Source organism: Pezoporus wallicus, unplaced genomic scaffold, assembly GCF_028554395.1.
Source record: "Pezoporus wallicus isolate ANWC-B61680 ecotype Strahan unplaced genomic scaffold, APGP_CSIRO_Pwel_v1 contig_2, whole genome shotgun sequence".
NCBI lineage: Eukaryota > Metazoa > Chordata > Aves > Psittaciformes > Psittacidae > Pezoporus > Pezoporus wallicus.
In genome coordinates this window covers 4,599,340-4,611,646 of record NW_026639478.1, presented here as the reverse complement: position 1 = coordinate 4,611,646, position 12,307 = coordinate 4,599,340, and the positions used below count along the sequence as shown (strand labels likewise).

The 12,307-nt window shown below is 35.3% G+C and overlaps 1 protein-coding gene across 1 annotated transcript in view; it reads left to right on the top strand.

Annotated features, from left to right (window-relative positions):
- Positions 1–12,307, top strand: part of DOK6 (docking protein 6) — a 236,443-nt gene that overhangs the window by 193,760 nt on the left and 30,376 nt on the right. Inside the window, exon 7 of the mRNA XM_057414770.1 lies at positions 3,324–3,441. Within this exon, the coding sequence (XP_057270753.1) occupies positions 3,324–3,441 (118 nt within the window). The remainder of the gene's footprint in view (positions 1–3,323; positions 3,442–12,307) is intronic.

Here is a 12,307-nt window from a genome sequence, read left to right as displayed (position 1 = left end):
TAAAAAAACTGTCTTTGTTGCAGGCTAAAAAATGGAATGAACTGTATATTGTTCAGTTCTTCTCCCAGGGCAAATGTATTTTCTGTCACCTTCAGCATTTTGACTTTTTTAATGCAAAAGGAAAATGAGAGAATAATATGCTAAACAGATCAAAGCTCAGAACCCTAATACATTTAACAGGCTCCATTCTTGGAATTGTATTCATTATTGATATCAGAGTGACAAATCTGTTTAAGTCAATGGAGATAGCCTATGGAAATTAAAAGGAAATTTAGCCCTAAGCCTTGTCTCATAAAAGAACTATAATGAAAAATATGGGGAACTACTTACAGTAGAACATATTAATAGATTTATATTGTTATTTCTATTTTAATCAACAAGTCCTTAAGAATTATAAAGTTTTTACTAACAATGCAAAGGCTTCATATGAGTTAATATTTTTGTTATTTTGGATTTGGATACAGGAAACAAATATAATGTTCACTGTGTGAAAGTTATCAAAGAAACACTGGAGGAAACTGGAGGAAACCTAACTACTAGGTATATCATGTTAGATAACAAAAATGTTTCAGTTATGGAGTTTTTATTCACACACAAAAAAAAAAATCCTTGAGTTGATGTGATTTTGCTATATGCATTTCTGCTTGTCTTTTTACCCAAGTTCTAATTACATTATCAATCTTCTCCCTCTTAAACTGGGGAAAAAAGTATGGATTATGTTTTTGCGTTTCCTAACATCTAATCAGATTTGAGAAATATTGGTAGCAAAATCATTCTAGATGTATGTTTTATTTAATGTTAATATATTATATATGCTAATGTATTATATATATTTAGTCGGGTATAGTGCTTTTACTTTTCTCTATATTTCTATACCTAGCAATAAGGTCAGTTCATAGATGCAAGACTGCAAAAAACCCCTCAGTGAAATCATAGAATGGTTTGGGTTAGAAGGGACCCTTAAAGTTTGTCTAGTCCAGCCCCCCCACCACAGGCAGGGACAGGTTGCCCCATCCATCCTGACCTTGAATGTTTTCAGGGATGGGGCATTTACAACTTCTCTGAACAACCTCTTCTACTGTTTTGTCAGTCATTGTAATAAATTTCTTTGTTATACCTAGTCTGAATGTAGCTTTACCGAAAATCATTGCCCCTCATCCTATTGCTACAGGCCCTGCTAAAGGCTTGCCCCCAGATTTCTTATAAGCCCCCTTTAGGTACTGGAAAGCTGCAAGAATATCTTCCTGGAGCCTTCTCTTCTCCAGGTTAAACAACCCCAACTCCCTCAGCCTGTCTTCATAGAGAGGTGTTCTGGGCCTCTGATCATCTTTGTGACCTTCCTCTGGAAGCATTCCAACAGGTCCATGTCCTTCCTGTACAGAGGACTCCAGAGCTGGATGCAGTATCCCAGGTGGGGGTCTCACCCGAGCAGAGCAGAGGGGGAGAATTGCCTGAAATTCATTCCCAGATCAAACCAGGCAGAAACTAATCATCTCAGACCAGGAATAATGATATAACTTTAACCACCAGATCAGTCCATGGATTTAGCTTTGATATAATTAACCACAGTCACAGTGGTTCCCTTTGCTAGATATTTTTTTTTTTTTTTCCAGAATGCATTCCAATAGAAAATACTGCCTATTGACTCAAAACTGTAATTTACCTTTTTGGTGAATAAATTATTAATAAGTCATCTGTGTATTGAAGTTACATGATTTTATTTTTATTACTCAACAAAGTTACCTTTGTTTCCTTTAATATACTAACATGGTAAGAAAACTTAGAAGGTTTTTTTATTACCCTAATCTCCACAATAAAGGAAATTCTCTGCTTCAATAAACTTTAAATTCTCAAGTCTCCCTAAAAATAGAATTCCTGTGATTAGAATTTGGAACTTTTTTAATGAAGGAAACGTTTCTGCAAGCTCTTCACTTCATATGGAACAGCTTCCAGTAATGACCTGCATCACTGACGAATTAGAAGAAGAGACATTAACTGTATAAAGGAAGTAATTTTGATTACAGTTCTTAAGAAAACAATGCAAGTATTATGGCAGATTGATCTGAAGCAAAATATCTGCCACACGTCAGTGGGTGTTAGAACTCAAAAATGAAATATAGCTCTTTGGGTGGATACTGTCTCTAAAAGTTGGGGGATTTTTATTACAAAATAACATGACTTTGTACTCATAAAAATGGCTTTTTTTAATATGTCATCATGATCCTTAATGAGGAATCCGTAGGACTCAATCATTAGTCTGAGTTATCCAGACCTTAAATACCTTCTACTCTATAGCTGAGCTCTGAAAATGTGGGGTTTTTAGGCACACCATTTCAGAGTATCACCCTCACCATCCTGGTGCCTTTCCTGATTTTAAGAGGTTTTCCACTCTAAATCTGCAGACATAACTAATCCTTCATTGTTCATTCTTCCAGACATCTCCTGAAGAAATGATGCCCCACAGAATCATTGCAATTTGTTAGATACCACTATTTTTATGTATTTTATCTTCTGTAATGCCATTGATACAAAAAATTTGCATTCGTTCCTTCTAGACAGAAAAAAAATAAGTTATCCAGGTACACCCAAAGAGGCTGTCAGGATGCATAGTTCTCCATCCTTCTTTTTTTTTTATAGCTTAGCCTAGTCTTTCACTCTCATCCATAGTCCATCGGAGACAGAGCTCTCTAATAAATTTACATTCCTTCTGTCAGGTTTCTGTGCCATAGCTCTTGCAGAAATGGACACTTAGCATGCAATTCACAGTTTCAGTTACACAAAGTCCCCTGGACTGGGAAAATTTGCTCTTGAGGCTATATCCTGCTCCTGGTGATGAGATGCCTCCACTTTAGTGGAGGATTAGAGGGTTAATGACTCTTCATTGTTAATTCTCTGGTGGTTGTCGCACATTCTCTCTTAGAATCTTTCTGGGTATTCAGTCCAATATGCGGGTTAAATGGCCAAAAAGAAATGTGACTGTAGAGGGATTTAAGATTTCAGGCATATGTTAATCTGTCATTATCATAAAGAAAATAACAAAATCCTGAAAGCAACAAGAATAGCTGCAGATAAATAGGAATATATTTCTATCCCTTAATATTAACCTGTGCTAATAAGCCTATATACACAAATACACTTTTGCAGCCTTTTCCTGAGCATTCACAGTGCTGATGCTTATAACACAGCTTAAATAACAGTATAACACCAATGGAAATTCAGGAAATACTATCTTCATAACAACATCCGTTCAATTTACAGTTTTGAGAATTTCTGTCAAGTATGGTTATGTGTGATCTTCCATTAATATTTGCTTTGTTTTTTAGCTCCAGACCAGTCTGTCTGAACCAATGACATTATCCAAGTCGATCTCACTTCCTCGTAGTGCGTATTGGCATCATATCACCCGGCAGAACAGCGTTGGAGAAATCTACAGTTTACAAGGCAAGTTCTTTATACGCAAATACAATGTCCATTAGCTTCTTTCCATTTGACCAGAATTCATGCAAATTGCTTTTTATTTGCACTGGTTGTTTTGTCTCCATTTCAGTTTATCAATTGTTAGGAACCTCAGCAGGATTCCCAAATTTACATAAAGCTGGTTTCTTTTAGTCATTTTGTAAAGTAATGGTGAAAATAATTCCCAGAATCACCGCATAAAGCTGGGCAGACAATTTGGCTCAATGTAGCTTCTCAGTAGCTAATGAATGTCAGGTTGTTTTAGTATTTTCTTCCAGTAAGTTTGTGTATGTATTTGAGCAATCTCAAGGTGCTCAATTAAATCTACATAAAGTGGCTATGACTTGCAAGATTAAACAAAATAATTCTAGGAATAAGAGCTACTCTTGGTGAATTTGCTTGGGATTAATATATAAGAATTGTTGATTTGACTAACTTGCAGTTCTGTATACATACCATCCTTTTATGCTTCCAATTCTTTTTCACCTGTTTAGATTCTAAGATATTTGCTGAAGACTTTAAATGCTATAGTTAATATAATTTGATGATGATGGTGATGATTCACTGGGCTTAAGGTGAAAGTGATTTGAACCTTTTAGAAAACTGAAATCGTTGCTACATTTAAGATGTAGATCTCAGTTAATTCTATTATGTTCACTTTTAAAAATAACAACCTATCATAAACATGTTGTTTTGTATTACTTGAAAGGGGTTTAAGGATTTCATTTCACTTCACTCTTAATAATGTTTGCATAAGCAATTTACATTTAGATAGGAAGTTGGAAACTGCTCACAAATAAGAATACGCAATGCAAGAAAACACAGTACATATTTTCATTAAAATAAGCAAAATGCAGTATCAAAATGAAAGACATAAAATGTTTTGGTTTGTAAATTATCACGTAAATTAAAATCAGCAGGGGAGCTGTGAATTCAATGGGTGACTCATTAAAGGGTAAAACAAGGTGTTTCCCATCATCCCCCATACAATAAAGTTAATTTCTAATCATGATTATATTCTTACAGTTAAATACCAATAATGGAAAAAAGAAAATAACCTTCCAGTAGTTGTTGTTGAAAAATGTTGTCCTTCAGATCACTTTAAAAATTTTCATCGTATGACTGGTATTTCTTCATGATCACAATAAAAGAATAAAAAAGGTTATTTGTAAAGATGTTAGAGTTCCTCTCCTTATGACCTTGATAGGTCTTGCCTTTGGCAGAAAAGTAGTAAATGTTTTATGATATACATGAAGATAAATATATGGAATGTTGTTCATTTTCACAATCTTTTGTTTCATATAAATGGCCTTTGCCACAAAGGAAAGCAAAACTTCTATATCAAGTAATAGTTTATTATGTACACCAACTAGCTTTGCAGGGTGCAACATATTGGAAGTGTATTATTAAAAATGCAAGAATTTTACTTTTTGGAAGTATGCAGATTTTATTCATGAGACAAATATTTCAGAACATAAGATTTTTATTTCTCTTACATGTACTATGATGACAGAAACTTGAGAAAAGTTGTTGACTTCAGGACAGACTATTTTAGTTTTATCAGTGGTCTAAGAAATGCATCCAAAGGACAATTTTGTCTCCCTGTGGTTGCAAACCTTTTACAAGCAAGAGTATTCATTATATGTAATGAAGATCTCTTTGAACCTTGCTGCTGCAATGACTAATTAAATGCAGTGTATTTGTACAGAATCTGAAAGGAGAGCAAAGTACACCTTTTCCTCCTAATACCGGTTCATAGAGATAGTCTACATGTGAGATATCTACCAGTTGTCAAAGCATCAGTTCACAGGATGCTTCAGGATGTGGGTGGAAGGTAGGTAGTGAGGGAGCAGGTTTTAAGCAACCTTCAGCCCTCATATTAGTACAGCAGCCAGATGAGAGGAGCTGTTGCAGATGGAAAAATCGTTTACTACCACTGTGAGCTTGAAAAGGTGAATTATACCTTCAGAAAGGATATGTTTTCTTTAGGGAATAATCACAGAATCATAGAATCATAAAATAGTTTGGGTTGGGAAGGGACCTTAAAGATCATCTAATTCCACCCCCCCTGCCATGGGCAGGGACACCTTCCAATAGACCAGGTTGCTCAAAGCCCCATCTAACTTGGCCTTGGGGTAGGGGCAGCTGCAACTTTCTCTGGGCAGGCAGTTCCAGTGCTTCGCCACCTTCACAGTAAAGAACTTCTTCATATTATCTAATGTAAGTATACCCACTTTCAGATTATTTGTCAAACTCATGTCTGCACTTCATGTGTATTTATGACAAGGCTTTTCATATTCAAGAAACAAACTTGAAAATTCCACACATTCTTTTGAATATCTCACAAACTCTAAAATGAAATAACTAGAGTGGTCTCTACCTACCTATATTAAGATTACTATAAACATCAGTAAAGTAACACCCTAACTCCCTTTTAAGTATACTGTAAAAGTGTTTCCATAGTGCCGATTATTTCAAACTTGCAGTCTGAAGTGACTAGAATTGAATTAATAACAGCTGGTGATGTGTAAGGAGAAATGAATATGTGCTCATGCTACCTTAGATAAATTGGCTCTTCGGGAGTTATTTAGCAATCGAATTTAACTTAATTAGTAGTGTGAGTTGATCTGATAATGAATATGCTGTAGAGTAAGAAAGTAGGGGCTTTTGTGGTTTGCTTTTTTCTTTTTTTAAAGACTACATTTCACGTGGGAAATGGCAATTCAATAAATGACTATTGGGTTTATCATCCTCCATTTGCCCATGAAAACACTTATGTGTACAGACCTGAAAAGATTAAAACACAGAACAATAGTGGTAAAGAAACACAGGTTGCACAAAATATCCTAAAATGAGGTGGGCTGGCTTCTCTTTTTATACAACTTTTCTTCCATTTGTGTCTTCCTTGCACTCTTTCAGTTCTTGGTCGCTCCGCCAAGATAAAAATAGTAGTCTAATTGTCTAATTAATATTGTCAATAGGAATAACTTGGTGGGTGGGAGCACATCACTACAGGTATTCACTTCAGATTTTGCAGATAGTGCTGCAGGTCTGACAGTTTCCATCTATGATCTGCAGCCACTATAGAGGTTGTGGTGTGGGGCCTCATTAGCTGACACAGTGACCTCTTAGAGCTGTGCATTGCCTCTTCTCTCTGTCCAATGGGACATCAGGCATGTGGCAAGCCCCAGAACTGCATAATAAAAAGGGGAATCACTGCCATGTCAGAAAATGGGAAAAAGTTTTTAAGGCATCAGGTTAAATTGCAGTCTAAACTTCTGTGTTGAAGTGATTTCACTTAAAATCCCAGCTGATACCCATGGCTTTACAAATCAGTGCCTGTTTCTAAAGTGTGCAAATCGATAATCCATATCTTGCCTTTTATTGCAGTTAAGAAATGAAAAAAAAAAAATCCTTGCAGATTTTTAATTATAGTTTAAGTAACAGAGAAAATGATATATAATTTATTCTTATAAAATATTTTTTTTAATTTATTATTCATAAAATATATATACACAGCATTTTGTGCATGCATGAGTAAGACTTAAATGTGTTGTATATTTTCATTAATAATAGACAGCTCTGTAAAGTATTCAAGCCCAACATAAAATAACATTCATTGCTATGTTATACTCTTTTATACATCAGGATTTACAAAAACACAAAAATTGCAAGTCAAGAGTAACCTTGTGAACTGAAATCATTGCTCAGAAGGAGAAAAATAAAAGAGCCATGTAAGCATGGAAAAAAAAAAAAAAGAAACTGTACGTATTTTCAACTCATTGCCTGTAGTTGCTTCCTGGCATAAGATTTAGCACTGTTTCACAAGATACTAAATACTGACAAACAAAGCACATGTCTTTTTAAATAGCCCAAGGTAACGGGTAGCGTTAATATGTGACATTTCCTTAAATCTCCTTTTGAGAGTTTATATTTGCTTAGGACAAAAAAAGGATTACAAACTGAATTTTCAGCTAGCTGAAATTTAGTGTTGTAGTCTTTGCTCTAGGGAATTTGGATAGTACAATTTTTACACACAGTCAATTTGTGTAATAAACAAATAAGGCCAAATAAAATTTTGGTGTGGAAACCTGCATTAGCTTTTTGTATTGCAGTTATTGTAATCCCTGAGGAAATTATGTTCAAAAAAAAATCTAATTACAGTCTGGCCTTTCTCCAAGAAATTCAAAATTAAGAATTGCTTTCAATCACCCCAGTTGTTTTTGAGTCTGGTTTGTATTCCTTATTTAGACTTTGTTTTTGGGATCCGTACTTAAAGTGATGAACACCTACCCACATAAGCAAGCCCATTCATTTTCGTTTGAGTATTCACATGAAGGGATGTGTTTGTATCAGAATTCATGACTAACATCTTACATGTTTGTTGTAAGTACATGATCAAAACCCAAACTAGACTGAAATAAAAACTGGCCTTGATGAGGTCTGTAGGAATTTTGCTGTTGGTATACAATTATAATTTGTATTTCACACTAAAAATGCAAGAAACATAAATCTGCTTTTGCAAATCAAAACAGAGGGAAATTCTGGCTCATCTTTGTCCTCAGTGAGCAAGCCTGCATTGCCCTTTGTCTTTTGGCCTTGTTAGGTGGGAGCTCATCATTCCTTCCTTTTTTAATATATTTTAAGTAGAATAACATGTGTTAACCTGTCCAGCTGAAAGGTTTTGCATGTACAAGGGAGACAGTTGTACATGTATGATTTCTCCAAGTTACGTTAGTTTCCAGCCTTTTTAAAGTAGAAGTTCTGACATATCATTAAAAATAATGAGAGAATATTTGAGTTGCTAAATATTTTGAAGGGTCTGAATCATCCTGTTCAACCCCCCCTAAGCTAATCCTGCAGGAATTTCCAGTGTGGGCTTCTGCATTTCTCTGCAAATTAAATATGTAAAATGAATTGGAGGATGTTTGTCATTTTGGCATTTCCATTGTTTGTTCATATCCTCAGCAATAGAGTACAGAATCCATTTCCCAATCTAATCTTGATGCCAGAATAATGTGAATGGCATAAAATGTTAGAATATATCTGTTGCATAAACCTGATCACTCAGTAATGTTTCACTAAGCGTCTACCAGCAGCTAAAGCTGAAATGCTTTATAGCCTGCCACCTTCCCATTTCCTTTGCTGAATCTCATCAGGACTTTCACATTAGTAAATGGAGCCTATAAAATTTGAAGTATGAATAAAGGACACCTGAAACACGATACTTACTGAGTAGAAACTACATTATATAAAATGGCTGTATTACATGGTTTCTCAAGTCTTATAGAGTAGATTCGATTCTTTTAAGCTTTGAAATTCTGTGCAAAATAGTGCATCACTAGACTGATTTTTAAATGGCATATTGGAAATGAGAAGCATCTTACTCAGAAACTGGTAAAGAAGAACTTCATTTTGTTCAACAGTGATTGCTATAGCTAATTAAGAGCATTACTGACAAACTCTGAAGAGTATCTTGACAGATTCCCTTTCATTCTGATAAATGATTGCTGAGGTAAGATGTTCTTACAGTTATGAGCTAGGAAAAATAGGGGGAGGGGAGCCAGAAAGATTGGTAAAGCATATTCTGCTGTCAAATTCAGAAGTTCTGATTTCATTTAAGCCCTATAGTGTGATGCCCTTTTTCTCAAAAGATGATCCTCTGGTGAGATCACTTGTCAATGAGGTTATTCTTTGCTAGACCAGAAAGCGTGGAAGTCTCTGTAGCTCAATTTACAACTGAAAGCCCAAACAGTGTAAGAACAGCAGTTAAATACTGGCTGATTGCCTCCTCTCCCCTCCAAAAACCAGCAAATATAAGTTCTTCGATGCAAACTACACAAATATCTTTTTATGTCTTAATGACTTCATGAATATGTGATGACACTAACTTCTCGCTAACTGTTAGTGTGAGAAGCAAATCAGCCTTTGCCCTTAACTTAACTGAACTGAAACCAGGAATTTTTACCCTCAGTTGACTTAAGACTAATTATAGTTATGCTACAGTCATTTGATTTCCCTTCTGTATCATAAAATTCAAGGTCCTGCATTGTATCATGACAGTGGTAGTTAATTGTAGTGTAGTGGGAGAACAGGAGTAACCAGCTCCATGGATGCTAACTGTCAGCTGGTATGGGATTGTCTGAACAAGAAAGGCTTGTTCAAAAGAAAATGGAAATACTTGTCAAAAGTCAATTTTTGTGAAAAATGTTGGGTTTTTTCTATTAAATCATTTCACCATTATGACTATCTTATTTTGTGTTAGAATCAAGAAGACTCTCAATTCAGTTTTGTATTTTTAAATGAAATATTTCTATGTGACTAACCAAATTTTCTAATCAACTTATTACTTAATGTCATGGATGATTAAACCCCCTTTAAAACAATTTGGAGCAGGGGAAGCCTACATATTTGTGAAAGAAAGAAATAAGCAATACAATCATATAATAGTTTAGGCTGGAAGGGCCCTTCAAAGGTCATCTAAAACACCCCCCCTATGATAAGCAGAGACATTTTCGGCTATATCAGGTTGCTTGAAACCCCATGAATACCTAGGTAAGACTGATGTATTTTCTTTAGTATCTATTTTGCAGAAAATGTTTGTACTCCTTTTTTCTTTCAATGATTATTTTTAAAGAAAGTGAAACTTATTGAAATTGACACTTCTATAGAACATGTTCACTATTTTTTTAATAATCTACGAACAATGTAAGTTTTTAAAATAATCTATGTAGTGGGAAGAGTGACGGGATTTTAATGTACCAGCTTTGCCAGCCGTAATGGGGGAAGAAGCCAAGCACAAGGATTTCAAGTAATTGATGGTGTTCTACTTTAAGTGGAAAAAAGATCCAACCCCAAACACATTCTAATGTTTATGACATAAAATGGGATCATATAAATATATATTTAACTGCTCATCTGAAATGACTTAATATTGGCCTACCTGCCTGTTGATTGTTATGAAGTTTAAAATACATTTGTTATGGAAAGAATATTGTAAGATCTGGAATACATTAATCTTAAATTTCTGTAAGGTTGTCTTTTATGTGTATTTCACTTTACTAATATGCATCGATATTATGGTGACAATATTTGTGGCACAGGCCATACAGTCAGTTGTTGATACAGACCTATGTATTTTTATGGTAAGGCCGATTTAATCACAACAGACACCCTACCCAGTATGCTCAGTTTAATCAAGCCATGAGAATATATTTTATAACTTCATACTGAATTTCAGCTGTGCAGAACTGATGAAGAAATTATAGTATTATTCAGCAGAGATTAAAAAAAAAGCTAAAAAAAAAAATCTTAGAATAGCTTCCATTCTCTATATGTTCAAAAAAGCCTTTTTATTGTGGTGAATTCTCATATCCTGCCAACTTTTTACTTGCTCAAAATGATACATTGTAGGAAACTAAGATAAATTTCACAGAAGTAACAACTGTGAATAACAGTGGTAATTTCCTCCCAATGTAGAGTTAGCAAGATTTCAACAAAGTGAAGGTTTTTCGTCTTTTCCAAAACTAAAGTCTGCAAACTCCTTGCAGTTCCATATTTGAATATTAGAAGTGAGTTTGCTATTTAGCTGCTGGATACTTGTTTATCCTTCAGAATTCTTTGAAGATGCCCTTTTGGAAAGGATTTTAATCAAAGGTTCATTGTCTTAAGAGCAAATTAAATACTCTGTTATAAAGCTGCATAGAAGAAAGGAAAATGCAGTACCAGACTGAGAGAGTGATAAGTGAGAAAGGTCTTGGTAGAAACTGGAGTTGTACACTGTGGAATTTACATTATAAATATCAAAGGTTCTGTACTTCCCTACCTCTAACAAAAGATGTCCACATGAGGATTCAGTGCAGAGTAGCAAAGCAGTGTACTACTGGAAAGTCATACCTATCCTAACTGCAGAGAGAACTGAGGTCCTAAGTGGGATGAGGCTTTTCACTGAACAGCCTCAATTGGACAGTGAGGATAAAATTAAAGGATCCTTATTACTTCCTTTAATGACTCTAATATTTAAGTTATTGTAACTAGGCCAAGTTTACATGCAGATGGACTATAGTATAGTTATTTTCTCTGACCTGGTACTGCATGTGACATAATGTGGCATGGGTGGTTGCATTCCCAGAAGCATCCTGCCTCCTCCCATGTGCAATAATGCCACCCCTTATCCCAGCCCAAGGAAGTGATGGAAAACCAGCAGCCTGCATGAGGAGGCACAGCTTATCACCTTGTGCTGGTGGGGCAGTTCTGCCCAGCGTGTATTGACTGAGAAACTAAGGATGCATTTTGTCTCTGCCTCTTGTCCCACTTGTGCTTTCATCCTCACTTAGGGTAGAAGGCAGGGTCTTGTCCAACCTACCTCTGTCACTGGGTATCATCCTTGGTGGGGACTTCTACTGCCAGTAATGAGTCTCCTTTCTATTCTGCAAACTCTGTTGAGCTCTGTATAGTCACCTCAGGCTGTTCCCAGAACTGCTTGATATGAGCTGAACTAGGTGCAACTTGCAGTCACTATCATCTACACTTAAAGCAAAGCATCTACTTTATTAATGAATACTTAGCTGAGAATTACCTAGTTATGCATAAGTGTTTTCAACCTACAGAAGGCTAGTTAGTTATATCTATACCACTTTTTTTATCTTTTCTGAATGAAATAAAAGATAATTTTGATCAGTTGTTCGGTTTCAGCTTCCAAGAAAAATACTACTCTTCCCCTGGCTTTGAACATCGCTTATTGTTTTCACATTTCATTAATTCAGCATTTAAATGCTGTTGCCTTTATTCTTTTCACACTATACCTACATAAAATTGTCATTGCTGGGTATGGTTCTTCTTCATGGAAATT